This window comes from Lepisma saccharinum, chromosome 29, assembly GCF_977018435.1.
Source record: "Lepisma saccharinum chromosome 29, izLepSacc3.1, whole genome shotgun sequence".
Classification (NCBI taxonomy): Eukaryota; Metazoa; Arthropoda; class Insecta; order Zygentoma; family Lepismatidae; genus Lepisma; species Lepisma saccharinum.
Genome location: NC_139257.1, coordinates 38532584 through 38551965, shown reverse-complemented (window position 1 = coordinate 38551965; position 19382 = coordinate 38532584). Strand labels below are relative to the sequence as shown.

The 19382-nt window shown below is 36.2% G+C and overlaps 1 protein-coding gene across 1 annotated transcript in view; it reads right to left on the bottom strand.

Moving 5' to 3' along the window:
* Positions 1-19044, bottom strand: part of LOC145981354 (putative sodium-dependent multivitamin transporter) — a 44032-nt gene extending 24988 nt beyond the window's left edge. Inside the window, exons 1-5 of the mRNA XM_083114581.1 lie at positions 18797-19044; positions 12772-12913; positions 9433-9654; positions 8060-8284; positions 3674-3789 (exon numbers count right to left, since the gene is read on the bottom strand). Of these exons, the coding sequence (XP_082970707.1) occupies positions 3674-3789; positions 8060-8284; positions 9433-9654; positions 12772-12891 (683 nt within the window). The 5' untranslated portion in view covers positions 12892-12913; positions 18797-19044. The remainder of the gene's footprint in view (positions 1-3673; positions 3790-8059; positions 8285-9432; positions 9655-12771; positions 12914-18796) is intronic.
* Between the last annotated feature and the right edge of the window lie 338 nt (positions 19045-19382).

Below are 19382 nucleotides of genomic sequence, written 5' to 3'. Positions count from 1 at the left end.
TTATAGGGATGGGACAGATTATTCAGTACTCTATCGGTATCAGCTGATGTAAGTGTATCGGTAAAATTACCGATTATTTTACCGATCCAATATATCCATCAATATCTTATAATTTAGTTTTGTTATAATTTCTATGCATAATCTCCATGCCCTATATAGCGAGACAGAATAGAGAAGACAGCGTGGTCAACCAATTCTGTTAAATCACGTCTCACAAATTACTTTTTACACCACAATCAATGTGACTGTTAAATGCTATTGGTTATATCTGAAGTTCTGATCGACAAATCATTTTACATTTATAACTGCCTGATATGTAATGGCATACAATCAGAATTCAAATAAATGTGTAGTACAATAGGGAGCTACAGTTACATGCTGAAAAGAAATCACTGACTTGCATTCACAAAGAAATAGAATTTTTGTACTGAAACAGTTATGAATAATTTTATGTAAAATATATGGTTATAACCAAGAAAAAACAAAAGTTAAAACAACATCAAATTATGCATTGGAAAGCAATCATTTATAACATAAATGAAATTTGAATAAAGAAAATATGTCTCCGACAAACTTCTCGAAGAAAAATCAGTCTTTTTCATACATTTTTTACATGAAAGAGTTATATTTGAGTATAAATATCTTCATCTAGGTTTTCTACAATTCTGTTCTTCAATTTTCAAAACTCAACATCTGGCTAAATCACGTCCAAATGTAGAATATATATGTGTCACTTTATGTAACATTCCTCAAAGCATCCATTTGAGGTATTAAATCACTTATAAGCTTGCTTGTTAATGTAGATGAAAGCAGATATCAATTAACTGCTTCAAATTGGACACTGAATTTCTTATTCAGTTTAAAGCCTTTCCACAACTTTCCAATCTTTTCTTAAGTTGAGTTGGTGTTTTTAAGTCCACTTTATGCACAGTAAAGCTAATCGGGACTGGACCTATGGTTTAAAGTGGGATCCGAACCACTTGTGCCTCCACCGGGTATCGATCCCGGGACCCCTTGATTACAAGGCGACGACGCTACCACTGCGCCATCGAGGAGGCCCTAATCTTTTTTTAAAGATTATGTCATGATCAATGAAAAAAAAAAGGGCTTCTATATAGCTTAAGCAACCTATTTATGATTACATTCCAAAGTATAATCTTTTTAAAACATCAATAATTGTACAATTATGAAGATATTCCAAATTGCTACATTTGTCCCCATCCTTATTCCATCATGAGATTTTTTTCTCCCTGTTCACAGACAACTAGTACCAGAGAAACTAGTTCCAGAAAGATTTTTAGTGTGTGTCATCTGCAATTATTATTTTTTTTCTTTTTGTGGAAAGTGCTTAACCTCATTAATAATTGTGATATAAATGTACATAATTGCTCTGAATCATCTATTTTGCAATATATAACAATATACTTCTCTAGCAATTACAATTACAGTTTTTTGCATGTTGGTACAAAATACCAAGAATGACATCATATTTATACACTGAAAAATTTTCAAGAGTTGACCTTTGTGTATAACCCTTGATGCAATCGATGCAAGTGTACACAATTTCAATAAATTTAATTATAAAAGTGAATGTTTTCTTATTTTGCTTCTTTGAAAGAACACATATGTTTGAAGATATTGTTTTTTTGATATTATCAGTCAAAAATAACTGTTATAAATATGAAATCAAAATATTGCACAATTTGATAATTTTGTTCTAGTATACAGATTGGCTTTTTTAAACATCATATTTATTAAAATTAGTTCAAATCGTAATTTCAGACACATTTAATTGCATTATATGAATAAATTGGAGTAATCCTGTGACCAAAACTAAGTGGACTTAAAAACACCAACTCAATCAATCAATCAATATTATTATTATTGCACAAATGTTGAACTCTGAACTTAGCCTAACCATTTCAAATCTAAATATGACAATATATTAACTTCATTGTTATACTACTCTTTCTGGACGAAATCCATACCCATGAAAAAATGGGTCAACAGATGAACAAATATTATGTTTATGATTATACCTACTTTTTAAAATAGTAAATGTCTAAATATATGACTTCTTTTGCATTGCAGTTACCTGGAAACACATTCAGGTTCTTCATTTTGTATCGGATCGGTGGAATGTCGGTTATCAGTATCAGTAAATTCTATATTGGTACTTTATCGATATTGGCCAAAATTTCATATTTGCACATCCTTAGTTAATTAGCGTACCTCAACACTATAGTTTAAACTTTAAAAAAAAAAATGTTTTAATAAACATACCAATACATAAGATTCTATGGACTTAAGTAAAGATGGAGCATAAGTAATAGTATTACTCCTGTTTACATGTTTTACTCCTGATAACCTGACCCAACATAGTGAAATTATGTAACAAGTAACCATTTGGTATAAATGCAGATAAAGAAGACTTCACTGCATGTTCTCTAGACAAGGGCAGCTCAACATAAAATTTTCACCCAGGCAAGGTAGATTTCTGGCTCCTCAGAATTTTCCATCCCGCCCCCAAATTTTCCACCTTCCCCGATAAAGAGCAAGAGCATGTTACCGTATTTACGCGTGCATAGTGCACGTGCGTGTATACTGCGCACTCTGGTTTTGGATGGGTAAAAGTGACAAAAAATTATATCTCGTATATAATGCGCAGTAAAATCCAGTTTCAAGAAATGGCTTTCTTAGTTGTAGGTCGTAAAGCTGTTGCTATGCTGATCAAGGGTGAATGACGTCATACCTATTCAATTGCACATTCCTTCCTTTTCAAAATATATACTTTTTCTTTCCGTGACTAAAGTAACATTTATACGAGGCACATTCAGGACCTTCCAAATAGCAGTTAGCAGCACAAGATTTCTTCCATTAAGGAATTTACACACTCCATGTATGTCATATTATTTGGCCAGTAATACATTTTAATTTTTATCTTTTTTCCTTGCTTTCTTTCATCCAAAGTACCATAAAAATCAGAACGTTTCTTTTCTTCATTTCTTGATGAACTTATTTCAACCGCATTTCACATTAGTGTCATTATCTTGTATGGAATACTGTTTCTATATTCAGAAACTGCAGGATTCAAGCTTTACAAGGATATATAACATGATAGGGTTCCGTAAACATGAAAAATCAATGCAAGTGTCCCAAAATCATGTAATGACCCTGTACGATTTCATGTTAGCTGTCTGAATTATTCCGTGCATAATACGCACCTCAGTTCTTGGGGGCAAAAATTTTGGAAAAAAATGTGCATTATACATGAGTAAAATGGTATATATTTACGGTATAATGGCTGAAAATATTACCTTTACATTTTAAATACATTAGTGCTTACATAGTCTGAAACACACTTTCCATAGTCTGAAGATAATAACTTCGATATTTATGGGTGAATCAAATCTGACCAGATTTTCTCTGAGTTCCACTCCTGAATCTCACTTTTTACTTTTTTTCCACCCCTAAATAATGAAAATTTCGGTTTGGGTTTACAAGACACTAGAATTAATAATTTTGACACTACAACCTGGACCACCAACAAAACGTAGCACTACAATTTACAATTTTAATTTCTAGCAGTAACCTGATTTTTTTCTCACCCAAAATCAAAATATTTTATCCACTCACAAGCAATTTAAGACAAGCTTTTAAAAAGCCTACTTACTTAAAAAATTCCACTCTTCCCCTGTCCTCTGCTCTTTCCCAAACTACGTTCAATCCACCAACTTCAACGGAACCCATGATTACGACACACGTTACGGCTGCAAACATTAGCACTGACTGTGAAAAGAAAAGTTTCAGATCTGAAAACCAGATGAACATCATAATATTTTATACATTAAGATCAGAGGCAAAATTAGTTTCTTGGAGTTACTGGTTCCACATACAGGGTGATTCTTATAAAACCAGCCTGATGAATTTGCTAATAATGCTGCAGGTGATGCATAGAACAACTCACAATTACGATATAATAATCTGTGGGTTGTGCTGACTCGAATGGTGTGCAGATGATCTGACAGGTGGCAGCACTTATGCTGCAAGATTAGATGACACATGGTGGTGCATATACGAGCGTGTTTGCAGTGTCCAGGCATCAGGCCCCCTGGATTTTTTCTTGTGGAGGTTTACTGAAGGACAGGGTACATGCAAACAAACCGCACACGTTACAAGCTTTAAATGACAACATTTTGGCTGAAATCAGGAACATCGCCGGAGAAACATTGGGCGAGTCACGGCGAACATGCAAATGCAGGAGGAGGCTTGCCTTTTTGAAAACGGCGGACACTTTCAACACATACTCTGATCACAATCAACAGCACACTATCCCAGGTACGTCATGTATAAATTACATTAATATCTGTATGGTATATTTCATTTTGTTACAGCTCATTACTATGCTTTCATCACTTCAAAAACTATTTTTTCTGATATCATTTTGATCATATATATATATATATATACAACCTCTGACAATGAAGTTCAGTGAATGATCCTGAATATCGCAAGTAGACGAATTCTTAATGAAACCTACCTTACTGTCCTTCGAAGTAGTCCCCTCCCATGGCTATGCACCATTGAGAACGGCTGGACATGTCCTGGAAACTTTTAGAAAAGTCTTCTTTCGGGATGGTGTTCAAGAGCCTCGTCACGTTCCGTTGGATGTCCAGAATATCCTCAAATCTCTGACCTTTCAAAGCGATTTTGAGACGTGGGAAGAGAAAGAAATCTGGAGGATTCAGATCCAAATTTCTTGCAATGCATTGCTACAGAGGATGAGAGCTGGTGTGTGAGGTACGACCCTGAAACGAAATGCCAAAGCATGGAATGGCGTTCTCCTGCATCACCTAGTAGGAACAAGGTCAAGGCTTAAAAATCACGCATCAAGACGATGCTTATCACTTTCTTTGACAGTGATGGCACGATCCACAAGGAATTCATGCCGGAGGGAACAACAATTTTTCCGCCTTGGCCTTCTTCCGACGGGGTGATGCAGGAGAATGCCATTCCATGCTTTGGCATTTCGTTTCAGGGTTGTACCTCACACACCAGCTCTCATCATCTGTAGCAATGCATTGCAAGAAATTTGGATCTGAATCCTCCAGATTTCTTTCTCTTCCCACGCTTCAAAATTGCTTTGAAAGGTCAGAGATTTGAGGATATTCCGGACATCCAACGGAACGTGACGAGGGTCTTGAACACCATCCCGAAAGAAGACTTTTCTAAAAGTTTCCAGGACATGTGCAGCCGTTCTCAACGGTGCATAGCCAAGGGAGGGGACTACTTCAAAGGACAGTAAGGTAGGTTTCATTAAGAATTCGTCTACTTTCGATATTCAGGATCATTCACCGAACTTTATTGTCAGAGGTTGTATATATATATACACACACACTAATGATGAAGGAGACAGTAAACACTTACCACACGAAGAAAAATTATTCAATATTTCGCGATCTATGTCGCATTTTCAAGTTGAAGAAGAAAGATCAGCGTTACTAAGAGAAGTGGCACAGAATACTGACCGTAGCGTCTCTATATATATATGTGTATGTATATACACACACACACCCTTACATACTTGGAAGCTGAAAGAATCTAAAGTAGTTCGAACTATCTATAAATTTTAGAATACAATTGCAACAAAGTCATATCAATCTACTACTTTCCTTTCAAGTATTCATAATTTCACATAAGATAATTATTTAATCTCAAAATCCATTTCTCTTCTAAATGTTATTTTGCTTGTAGTTTATGGTATTTACAAGCACATAAACACAATTTTTGAAATAACATTTAGGAGGAATACAAGCACTTGTAACAACAGTAAACAAAAAGCAAAATAATTCTACAATGCAAGCAATATGTGCAATGTGCATATAAGAAACACTCGACAATGTTGTTGCCAAAATAAAGAAAATTATGGATTCCACTTTAAACTGTAGGTCCAGTCCTGATTAGCCTTACTGTGCACAAAGTGGTCTTTGGGACTCAGTCTACCTCAAATCAATGGGTACCTGGGGGTAAAGGTGTTCGGAGCATCACCTCCAAAATGTCCAACATCAAGAATGTGTGGGGCTTTACCCTAAATACGCCTTCACGGCACAGTGCATGAGGAACTTTACTTTATATGCATGAGGAACTTTACCTTTTCCTTACTACATTTTTCAATTGTAATAATAAAAAGAATAATTATTCAAGTTGTATTTGTTTCTTTTTCTTATTTTAGGTCTCTCTGGATTAATCACAATGATGAGGATGAATGAACGTTAGGTGGTAGAAACAACCATGTCATTGCCGGAACTCAAACCTGGCAATATTGGTGAGGAGATCCTGCATCCACACATTTGGACACTGAGGTAGCCATTGTTCATGTTAATAAACAGCTAAGAATTGTCCAATGTTAACAAACAGCTAACAATTTCCCACGTAACAAACAGCTAACAATTGTCCATGTTAACAAACAGATAACAATTATCCACATTAACAAACAGCTAACAATTGTTTATGTTAACAATCAGATAACAATTGTCCATGTTAACAATCAGGTAACAATTGCCCACGTTAACAATCAGGTAACAATTGTCCATGTTAACAAGCAGCTAACAATTGTCCACGTTAACAATCAGCTAACAATTGTCCACGTTAACAAACAGCTAACAATTGCCCATGTTAACAAGCAGCTAACAATTGTCCACGTTAACAAACAGATAACAATTGTCCATGTTAACAAACAGATAACAATTGTCCATGTTAACAATCAGGTAACAATTGTCCACGTTAACAATCAGGTAACAATTGTCCACGTTAACAATCAGGTAACAATTGTCCATGTTAACAAGCAGCTAACAATTGTCCATGTTAACAATCAGCTAACAATTGCCCACGTTAACAAACAGCTAACAATTGCCCACGTTAACAAACAGATAACAATTATCCACATTAACAAACAGCTAACAATTGTCCATGTTAACAAGCAGCTAACAATTGTCCATGTTAACAATCAGCTAACAATTGTCCATGTTAACAAACAGCTAACAATTGTCCACATTAACAATCAGGTAACAATTGTCCATGTTAACAAACAGATAACAATTATCCACATTAACAAACAGCTAACAATTGTCCATGTTAACAAGCAGCTAACAATTGTCCATGTTAACAATCAGATAACAATTGCCCACGTTAACAATCAGCTAACAATTGTCCACGTTAACAATCAGATAACAATTGTCCACGTTAACAATCAGGTAACAATTGTCCACGTTAACAATCAGGTAACAATTGTCCACGTTAACAATCAGGTAACAATTGTCCATGTTAACAAGCAGCTAACAATTGTCCATGTTAACAATCAGCTAACAATTGTTCATATTAACAAATGGCTAACAATTGCCCATGTTAACAAGCAGCTAACAATTGTCCATATTAACAAACAGCTAACACTTGTCCATATTAACAAACAGCTAACAATTGTCAATATTAAAAAAAACTGCTAACAATTGTCCATGTTAACAAACTGCTAACAATTGTTCACATTAAGGAACAGCTAACAATTGTCTATGTTAACAAGCAGCTAACAATTGTCCATATTAACAAACAGCTAACACTTGTCCATATTAACAAACAGCTAACAATTGTCAATATTAAAAAAAAACAGCTAACAATTGTCCATGTTACCACACAGCTAACACTCGTCTATGTTAACAAGCAGCTAACAATTGTCCATGTTAACAAGCAGATAACAATTCTCCACGTTAACAAACTGCTAACAATTGTCCATATTAACAAACAGCTAACAATTGTCCATGTTAACAAGCAGCTAACAATTGTCCACGTTCACAAACAGCTAACAATTCAAACAGCTTAATTCAATTAGTTTCCTCACAATATGAATTTCTATATATTACGGGAACACATCACCCTTACCAAAAAAAATATGCTAAGTCATAAACATCCTAGCCCTACTGATACAGTACCAAATACATAATTGCTTCCATTCCTATATATATGATATTCAGTATGACTCAACAGTACAAGACTTTACACAACTAACCTGGAAAAGGTCCGTTATCAAAACAGCTTTCATTCCACCGATTGTAGAGTAAAACGTACATACAAATCCCACAGACAGAATAGCTCCAATTTTAGATATTCCTGTAACTGCAGATAGTGCCAAGGCAGGCGCAAACAATACAATACCCATGTAGAGGATCATTTGCAAAGAAAAGGCGCTTGAGGCGACCAGTCGTGTCACGAGACCAAATCGCCTTTCTAGGTACTGAAAAAAAAAGCATATTAAAATTTGGAACAGAAACACTAGGGGAACAAAATTTTAGACAGCTGGCAGAATTTGTAGTGTTGGCAAAGTGAAAACTGGATTTGTTCAAATGGTTAAGACAATGTACATTTTGCTTCAAGCCTATTTGTAAGGGTTGATCCGATTCCACTTTGAACATAGAACGTCAACTTTTGCAACAATACAAGACCCAAAAAAAAAAAAATCTATTTTGTTGCTTTTTGCATAAAAACAAGGTTGTAATCAGAAAAACCTAATTATGAAAATTTGATGTCTTCGACATACACAGAAAGTTAGTAAATGTAGTATGGTATCAACTGTAGTCTTGATACATTACTAGGGCCCGGGACTTTGTTACAACATATTTTTCATTTGGCTTCGGATCTAATATTGGGGTGAGATCTTTACATATCTGATGAAAATCAGGAAAAATAGACAAACTTGACAAAGCACATTTTGACATATTTCACAAATTTCGCATTTTTTACAACATATTTCTTCAATTTTGTTGTACTAAGACATATTTCTGTATAATTGCATATTTTTTTCTTCATAGCTTTAGCACAACGGATAGTTCATATTGTCGATGGCAGGATATGGAAATTGTGGAGGAAGAAAGGTGCCGTCTTTTCTTAGTTCAGAACAATAATACCCCACTTTTTTTATCCCCCCGACAATTGATAGCCATGTAAACATTATTGAGGAAAAATGTTCTCTCTCATTGTTGCACGGGAAGTAAAGAAGTTTCGTTCTCATTTCTTTGCCTTTTTCGCTTTTCACAAAAATCAGTCAAAAGTAAAAATAACATTCGGTACATTACAGCTCCTACTCTACTCTACTGGGAATATTTCTGCATTTTTCTGACATATTTGTAATTTTTTGACATATTTTCCAATTTATGACATAATTACATACATATTTTACAGTTTTATAGGACATAAAGTCCAAGGCCCTATACATTACATATAGTGAACAATTAAAATATGTTATTGAAATTAACAGTAAACATTTCTTCACAAAACAATTCAAAACCATTGTACATCTGTGCACAAGATACAATATCCTGACTGTTGTAAGAAGAAAATTTATAGAATTAATGATAGTCAGAGAGAGAGAGAAAATATAAATACCTCATAGGCACTTGTAGCTTGAAGCTTATAAAATACTGGAAGATACCAGCATGCTGCTATAGGTGTTGCTAGGCCATACGCGAGATTTATCACAATAAACTGGGTTCCAAAATTGTAATTTTCTGAACTCACTCCGAGTAAAGTAATAGCCGACATGAAACTTGCCATCAGAGAGAATGCTACAGGAAGGATTGACATATTCTTGCCAGCAAGAAAATATTCCTGAAAAGAATATAAACATAATATATTATGTATCAAATTTGTATCGGACCACACAGGCATTAAGCATCTTGTACACAATCAAATAAATCACGAAAAAATCCTTGACTTGAACGCTTAAAAGGAAATTACATCAGAGACAACGCCATTTTTCTCAGTGGATCCAAGGCTCGGTCAAAGAATTTCTATTTAGGAATTGTTCTAATTAACGTGATCCAAGCCTGACTGTCGACCAGTGGCGTGCCCAGGATTTTCGAAAGGGAGGAGTTATGTACACTATTTTTCGTAGTCATCCCTCATTTTGCCATCTTTTGCTACATTTGACTTTCTTTTTTTTAGGAATACTAGGCTAAAGGGGGGGGGGGGTTATAACTCCCAGCAAACCCCCCCCCCTGGGGCACACCACTGCTGTCGACCAATCAGAGCACATGTTATTGAAATCGATACCTCTAGGTGTCAAATGCAGATATAATAGTGGATCCGTGAGATGTACACAATGTATCCCTTCACATTTTTAAAAGACGATAACTATTCAACTAAGAGGAATAATGTTTTGTATTAAATGGTTTTAGGTAGAGAAGAATGGCACTGATAAAATACATACTTTAAAACGTTTACTGTACACATATGGAAGAATATTTTAGTTTTTTCAGTTGTAAACACCGTGCACTCCATAGATGGTTTAACTTGATGTGCCTCTCGTGCTGTAGTTATTATACATTAGGGATGTGCCGATATGAAATTTTGGCCGATACCGATACAGTACCGATATAAAATTTACTGATACCGATAACCGATATTCTACCGATCCGATATAAAATTAGAAATGGTCCTTGAAGACCCTGAAATTTTCATTGATCTCCGTAATAAATCTGTGTTTCGAGCTGAATGCAATGCAAAAGAAGTTGAATATTTAGACATTTACTTTTTCAGAAAGTAGGGCATGGAGATTATCCATAAAAATAACAACAAAATGGCAGAATTTTGGACTAAATTATAATATATTTATCGATATATCGGATCGGTAAAATAATCGGTAATTTTACCGATAAACCGATACACCAATATGCCTATATCGGCCGATACCGATAGAGTACCGATTAATCGGTCCCATCCCTATTATACATTGTAATCGCAAAAGCTAACCGAAATTCTGTGTCGAAATGTTCCATGAAATGATTTCGTGTAAAGTGCATACTATCGTACTACTTTTCTCAAGCATTTACTTAGCATTCATGCTGGCAAAAATGTTAAAGGAAATGCTTCTGTCTAAAGCATACTCGGAAAATACATCACCATCACACTTCACTCGAGTTTTTAACATGTCCTGCTTCTTCCTTTGGAAATAAAATTATCTCTGTTACTGTTAATTGCTAGTCTATTTATTTCTTTCCATGCCGTACACACTGCCACGTTTTGGTCAAATGTGAACTTGTCCAATTTTTCTTTGATCGTGTACATGAGCAAATTTTCAATAGGAACGTTGTTCAACGACTTTCAAATACGTTCAATTCAACGACTTGTTCATGATTAATTTGATTGTGTACAAGGTGCTTTAGACACTGAAAATACAATATTGAGTGTGCAAATAAATGTAAACTCCTATTCAGTTTTCGAGCGTTTAGAAGTATACTTTAGTTTGATTTTTTACTATTTAGCATCTCTTTTCTGCCAATTTTGATAATTGCCATGATGAGGATGAGAGTGATGATATAATGGAATCGATGAATGGACACTCACAAAGAACACTCATGCTCAGGCTGGGAGTCGAACCCTGAACCTTTGGCACTGTAGCATTTTGTGCTAACCACTCTGTCATGGAGATTGGCTCTATGTAATATAGAATAAATTTATTTCTATTTATTGGTTTGCTTTATTTTACTTCACTTCTTGTGCCACTTTTCGCTAATTTACGAAGATGGGGATGAACGATGAAAGGACACTCATGAACATCCATGCCCCGGAGAGGATTCGAACCCGGGATCCCTGGCGTCGTAGCACGATGTGCTAACCACTACTGAACGGGAGGTGGCATAATATAGAATAAAGTAACTGTAAAAGTAATTATCCAAAGACAGCCGGTCCTAGGTCTTACAATTGCACTAGTTTTAACTATTGATGCTTTGAGTAAGGTATCAAAGTTTCCCTAGAATGTACCTAGGTTTGAAGTTCCTTTTTTAATATTCAAATTTTGTTGGAAAAGCATTTCCTTATTAAAAATTATTGTCACACTTTGTTCAAATGCATTATATCAGTACAAAACTTACAATTTAAATACAGTAAACCCTCGTTAACATGAATCCCAAGGGACCGAAAAATCAAGAGTTTGTGTTAAAAAAATTCATGCTAACGGGGGACTCAAATTTTATTGTTGCAATACAGTTCTTTCTACACATTAACCATACGTATTATGTATGTCATCATAAAAAACAGTACTACAGTAATTAACTCTTAAAAAAGTACTCAGATCATTTTCTGGTGAAAAATTCCTGTATTGTGCTGTCCCAGACGGGAACGCAAATGCCTGGTAACTTCACGGTCAACTGTACTCAAAGCTTCTGTAAAACTAGCGGTCAATGTGGATCAAACTCGTACTAGCTACGTTTTAAAGAATAGAAAAACACAACTGAATTTGTTGGTTAAATATGTATAAGCTCATTGTTGATGCGATGATCGCGATTGTCGAGCAATTGCACCCAAGTGTTAATCTTGATGTTACTCGTACTGGCTATGTTTTAAAGAATAGAAAAACACATTTGAACACATTGTTGACCTGATTCTGTTGGTTACAATACTGTATAAGTTGATTGTTGACAAGATGATAGAGATTGTTGAGCGGTTTCTTACATACCTAGCAGAAAAGCAACAGAGGAACAACAAAAAAAAAAATATGATAAACTTTGAAAGTTCGTGTTAAATGAGATATAATGACGCAATGGACTAAAAAACAGTTCATAATTCGTGGTAACCTAAATTTGCATTAACCGATAAAACTTTCTATAAGATATAATACATCCCTGCCGGGACCAACATTTTGTTCATGTTAACCAAGTGTTCGTCTTAAGCGAGTTTGTGTTAACAAGGGTTTACTGTAGCTTAATTCAGTAACAACCTACTTACATTTATTGTTTTTTGCTTCCCTCCACTGAATCGATAATAAATACCTATCGCAGCTGATATGGCTAGCATGACTGCAAAAACAATATAATCCACAATACCAAAGCTTCCTGTACTGGCCATGTTGGTGCTCACAACAAACTATCTGTAAAATGTAAAACTGCATGTTAGTAACGTAAAACATAGCGCTTCTATATAGTTTTCCACTGATGATTAAAATGTACCTATTAATAGACACATCATCAATAAGAACTGCATTCATGGGAAGGTTGTATGATGTAGTAAAACCAGTGGTTCTAGGTTTGAACAGTGGGTAAGACAAGACATGGTATATATTGCTTGTTCTAGGATTTATTTCTACAATTACCAATCCTACTCAGTGAAGTGCGGTGATGTCGACACTTGGAGTAGCAATCAGTGGTGTGCCCTAGGGAGGTTGGTGTGGGTCATATCCCCCTCCCCCCTTTAGGACCCAGTATTCCTAAAAATAGAACGTCAAAGAAAGGAAAGGGTTGCAAAATGAGGAAGGACTATTGAAAAGAAGCACGTGTTATTCCCACCCACTTTCAAAAATCCAAAACATGTTGATTTGACTATTAAGCCAGAGACCCCAGGTTTGAACCCCGACCTGGGCATTGGTGTTATTTGTGTTTGTCCCATCATCAATTTTATCGTACCATCTTGACGATTAGCCAAAAGTGTACGAAAAGCGAAGTAAAACAAACCAAATGAAACAATCAATCAATGATTTGATTTATCCTACTTAGCGTCGCTGTCATATTTGTTTAATCGCGAAGATGGTACAATACAATTAATGAAGAGACAAACACAAAAAAAAAAAAAAAAAAATGCCGAGGTCGGGGTTCGAACCCGGAACTCCCGGTGTTATAGCGTGCAGTGATAGCCACTACCCCGCGGTTGGTTGATTTGGTGTTTAAGTCCACTTTATGTACATAAAAGCTAATCGGGACTTGACCCCCAGTTTAAAGTTGGATCCAAACCACTATGTGCGTCCACCTGGTACCGATCCGGGGCCACTTGCACTCCCCCATGGATGTCGGCCGACAACAAAAATGAGTGGAAAGCACTAACTATTGGGATACTTGGGTATCGGTAAAGCAAACTGCGTATTTACTCAGTGGTATGTAAATTTCAATTGGATTTTTGAAACACCATATTTGCATATGATTAACGTTTTTCCAAAAAAAATTGCATTGCTTAAAAAAAGGTAAAAAAAAGGTAAAGTGTTCCCCTGTGCATAGCACCACGCCATGAAGGCGTATAAGGGGTGTGGGTTGCTTGATTTCCATAATTTCTTCATCTCACGATCTCGTTACTGAAGGATCCGGGCTCGAGCCCTGGCCTGTGCATGAGTGTTCCTTTGTAACCACTTATCATCCGTTTAATTTAATCAACGTATATCATCATGGCAGAAGTTAGGTAAAGTGATGGAAAAGCAACGCTAAAGAAAGGAAAAAGAAAATACAAATAATTTCCTCCCAGTGCATCTGCAGGGCATTGTGAAATCAGTAGTCCAGAGTTCTCTGTTTATGATTGTCCCTCGTGACTTCCATAAGCTCATTAGCTACTTATAGCTGGAAGGTGGCAAAAATTAAATATATTAGAGGGGATGAACAGGTAACAAAACACACTTTTTTGTAGTTTCCTCAACAATATTCATTTGGCTTTTTTAGTTCTGGGATACATTTTACATCCAAATTATTTCATTATTCACTGCAGAGTACAACACATAGGACAAGAATGCGCGCTCATCACGGGTTCCAATCCCGGCTTGAATTGTTCTTTGTGAGGTCCCTTCATCAATTTCATTATATCATCACTCATCCTCATTTTCGCGATAACCAAATGTGGCAGAAAGGTGAAGTAAAATAAACCAAACCAACAACAACAATTAGAACGCACGTTTTCTTGCCCAAATTAATACATCCGTATTTATGACTGTTTAGCTTAGCCATTTTTTTTTATTGGAGGCCAAATTATTAGTATATTTCAATAAAACATTACTAAAACGAGAGCGAGAGAGAGCATGAGCAAATATTTGTTATTTAATCATTATATATTCCATATTTAAAAAAAGAGAAAAGAAACCATAACATTTTTGTCTGCACATAATACAAGTACGTTCCCATTCATATACAAATAAAACTACATCCCATATTATACATACATATTGTACAACGTTTAAAAGGTTGTGTAAATACAGAGAACATAAGTACTGAAGAAAATTTTCCCCTGAGTTTTTTAGAGGATTTACAAAGGAATCGAAGGGAAACCTATCCCCTATCTGTCCTATAGGAGATAGACTGGAGGACCTGAAACCACGGGCTTTCAACCATGGGAGCGGGGGGTGAAGGGGCAAGGGAGGTACAGGCAGAAATCTTCCCTTTCGCTTCGGGCGGTTGTCTATATCTGGATCTGGTAAGGCGGAAGAAGAGCCAGCTAGGGTATTCAGCCTTGCCAGCTGATCACATCGAGGGGCAAGAAGCACGTGGAAAGAAATGTTGCATATGAACTGAGGCTTCAAGATAATAAATATTGTGATTTGAAAATAAATAGAGACGTGAGATTGATTTATCTATCTCTGCTAGACTAGCTACTCCTCAGTGCACGTCACTGATCCTACTCATAGCAAAATGTAACATAAATAATTGTCATTTAAAAGAAAATTAATTTGTCATTTATTTATATTAACATACCATGAATATCCTTGTTTTACATGGATTTTGAAGAGAAGCAGCAAAGAGAAAACGATGAAATGTAACGTGATACACACTATTCATCTAGTCAAGTAAAGGTTATTTCAACTAAAATATTTTTTTCTTTTTTCATGGAATGAATGAATGAGGTAGCAAACTAATTAAGTATTTAATAATTTTGGTTACCACTGCCAACATTCTTCAGGGATCTTGTTATACCAGTTTTCCAGAATTCAAGTTTCCCTATTCAGAGCAATGTTTGAAGCATCAGATTGCAATTGAGATAAAGGGGAAGCAAATGCTGATGTAAAAAGTTCAAATCTTCACCACCAGGTGGAAATGTGGCGCTGAAATAACAACCAGAAGTCGGACATGCACATTATTTTCAGTTTCAGTCGGTACAGCAGTGTTCAATACGAATGCCATCAACATGAATGACTCTTTGGTAGCGTAAGACAGTGTAATCAATGATTCAGCAGCAGGATGTTGTTCACTGTGCACCAGATTTCAGTGCCACATTTCCACCTGGTGGTGAATATGTGAACTAATTCTTTTAATCATCATTTGCTTTCCCGTGGTCTGCATAGCCTCTATACCAAGTTTCTTCACAATCCGATGCTTCAAACGAACTCCAGAGGGCTACAAGTAGAGGCACTACAGTGGAACCTCGATTCAGGGGACAAAGCTGAAAAGAATTAAAATGCGGAAAAATGTAAAATTGAGGAACATAAAATTGGGGTTGCCCTGTAATTACAACCACCTGGTTATGTTATTTGGTGTATTGTCTTGCAGCATGCCGTTAGTTGCTCTGTTGTCACCTGAGGCATCCTGAGTACTAGTGGCAGAAGGATCCAGAGGCAATCAGCCTATCAGCTATCAACGCTCATGTGGGAAGTGTATAAAGGCATGCATATCTTTGATTTATGTGTTTATCAGAGTATGAACTGCATTCCAAATGTTCTTATGTTGGCAGCCATGTAAATTCGCTATTAGCATCCAATTTCAAGCACATACATTGCTCTCATCATCAGAGAATGGTGACTAGAGACCAAGTATGAGGTTAAATGTATGTGAAAATGAAATAGACGATTATGGGCTGAAACTGCTTAGGCTGACATTTTATGTTTCTACGATTATTTTCACATTGAAATGATGTTCGTTTGAATGTTATAACTGCATTTTATTATGATTATCCTTTTCGGTAAGTGAACAATGATGTACACGTACTTCTTGCACTGTGATACGATATTTGTAATTCCTTAGGCAGGTCTGTCAGCATGTGTATCCATTTTACGTCTTGGTCTGTAGATATTGCATACTTTCATAGTGCTGTATTTGAGTCTTACATAATAATATACGGAATTATAATGAAGAATTGTAATTGCGTAGAACGGTTTCCTTCCATGTATGGGTTTTAGGTTGACAATGATGCTCATTAGGCTCTGAAATACGGGACGTTGCCAATCATTTCACTACAAGTGCGGTACACTCGAGCATGGAAGATTCGAACGAGTTTGAGTGAGCGAAAGTGGTTCAATGCAGAACTCTAATTTTGTCACATCAATGCCAACACCACGAATGTGTATTTTGACTTCAGGTTTAGAGCTCCTAGCATAAAAGTAACGTCCCTAATTACGGTAACTGTGTAATTACAGTAACTGTGCTAATTACGGTAACTGTTTGATATGGGGAAAACACATTTCTTCAATTTTATGACTTTCTGTTGCATTTTCAAAGTCCGTGCAGGTATTTTCTTTCATCGTTGAATCTATTGAACTGGGAATTCATGTATTTGTGAAGAGAAATATATCTCCGACGCACAATTGCCATTGCTTTTACTTACTTCTGTTGCATACGTTTGATGACGTAACCCCCTGTCAGTGTTTCCAACCACGCCGTTGTTTCAAGAAGACGAAAAAAACAAATACAACCCCAACTTTTAACTATGTTTGCCTAACTTTCTGTGAATGGTTTTTGGGGCTATGCGTGAATGGTTTGTGCGGCATTTTTCGGTTAAGAAGGTTGGAAACAATGCATGCCTACCGATGATCCACGATGTGCCAAGCTGTGCCTGCCATATTGTGTCTTACGAAAGCGAAAAAAGGAAGAACAATAAATACTCGTAATGTGAAAAATTGAAATTATTTTCGTGAGAAAAGCAAAATCCCACCTTAAAGAATGTTTGGCAATGCATAATAGTTAAGTACCAATGTCAAACAAGACGAAATGTACAAGTGAAAGGAAAGGAAAACATCCCCATACCAAACAGGTAATCTAATTACTTTCTCCGAGCCTCGAACTTACTCCCATAATAGTTTCCAGTATTGTGACGTAAAGCTAAAGCACTTCCCAATACTCCTATAAAACTTGCAAAAATCGTTAAACATTCGAACCGTTACCTTGAGATTTCCACCTAGTGCAGTTTCTAACTACTTTTGTTGATAGATTACAATGCTAACTTATACGACCTTATGAACAGCAAGGTAACTTAACATGAAGAGGGCCACGAACAGCCACAAATAGACATATGTTGTACCCATGACAACATTTGGTACCAGTTTCATAGATCGGAGACACATTTTGTGTTTCGCATGGTTCGTACTTACCAATTGTGTATTGTGGAACATAGTTCAAGGTGCCATTATGGTTTTTACACGAAAACGAACACTTTTTCTACTAAAATAACGCATTTTTCTAAGTGCTACCAAATGCACGTAACTGTGCGATATCGCCTCTTTTGTTTTCGAATATCAATGTTTCCAACCTTATTCACCGAAAAATACATACTATCGTGTTCGTCACGTGTGCAAATTATACATTATACACGGGTAGCTGACGGATAGCCCCACGAACTATTCCGATAAGGTTAGGTTAGGCAAGCATATTTAAAAAAGGGGGGGTTGGAAACACTGACAGGGGTTACGTCATCGAACGTATGGAGCATCCGGTTCACGTAAGAAAGCAATGGCAATTGTGCGTCAGTGAGATATTTCTATTGAAAAATACATGATTTCCCGGTCAAATAGATTCCACGATGAAAGAAAATACCTCGACTAACATTGGAAACCTTAGAGAAACTCATTTCCGTAAGTAGTTTCTTCTGTAAAAATGAAGAATTGTGTCTCCGATGTATGAAACTGTTACCTAACATTTACCCAAATGTAAAAACCTGTTTCTTGCCCGGAATTTGAATTCTAAAACAGTTTTATCTCAAAAGTAAGATTAGCACATTCGTGGTTTTGGCATTGGTGCGACAATATGTATTCTACTTACAATAATAGACTAATGAAATTAATTTTTAAAATGCTTACCACAATGCGCGAACTTCGTGAATCCCCTCCAAACAAGATCCGGCCTGACTTGCAAGTTTCCTTGGTCAATTTTACTCGTTCATAAATAATATGTCATCGTATTAGGGCCGCGCTTCTATTATATAGTTTAGGAGAGAGGCAAACTAATCATTAAGAATCTATGTCTTATATGGTGACAAAAATATTCACGTTTCAGTCACGCCGGTCTCTTTATCGGACTTTGAACCATCATAAATTTGTTCGTGTCTGTTTCGTCGACCCCAACTCGCACGCTCGCAGGAAACGAACGAAAGGTTCGACCAGAGAATCGACTTCGATATTCTACCTTGTGCTACTGCTACAGCGCTGTGCTACAGCGCTGTACTACTGCGCTGTACTTCTGCGAAGAGAGAATATAATCGATAAATATAAGGGATTGGTCGTTTAACAAATTCACTTGAAACGATCACTCAAAAACATGATGGTGCTAGTTCTCATTTATCGCACACAGTATTGAGCACCTTCGCCTACTGACGTCTCGATAAATGATCTCGTTGTTAAGTTTAGGGCTCTCAGCATACATACCTTTCTCGTAAAGCCTCAAAAA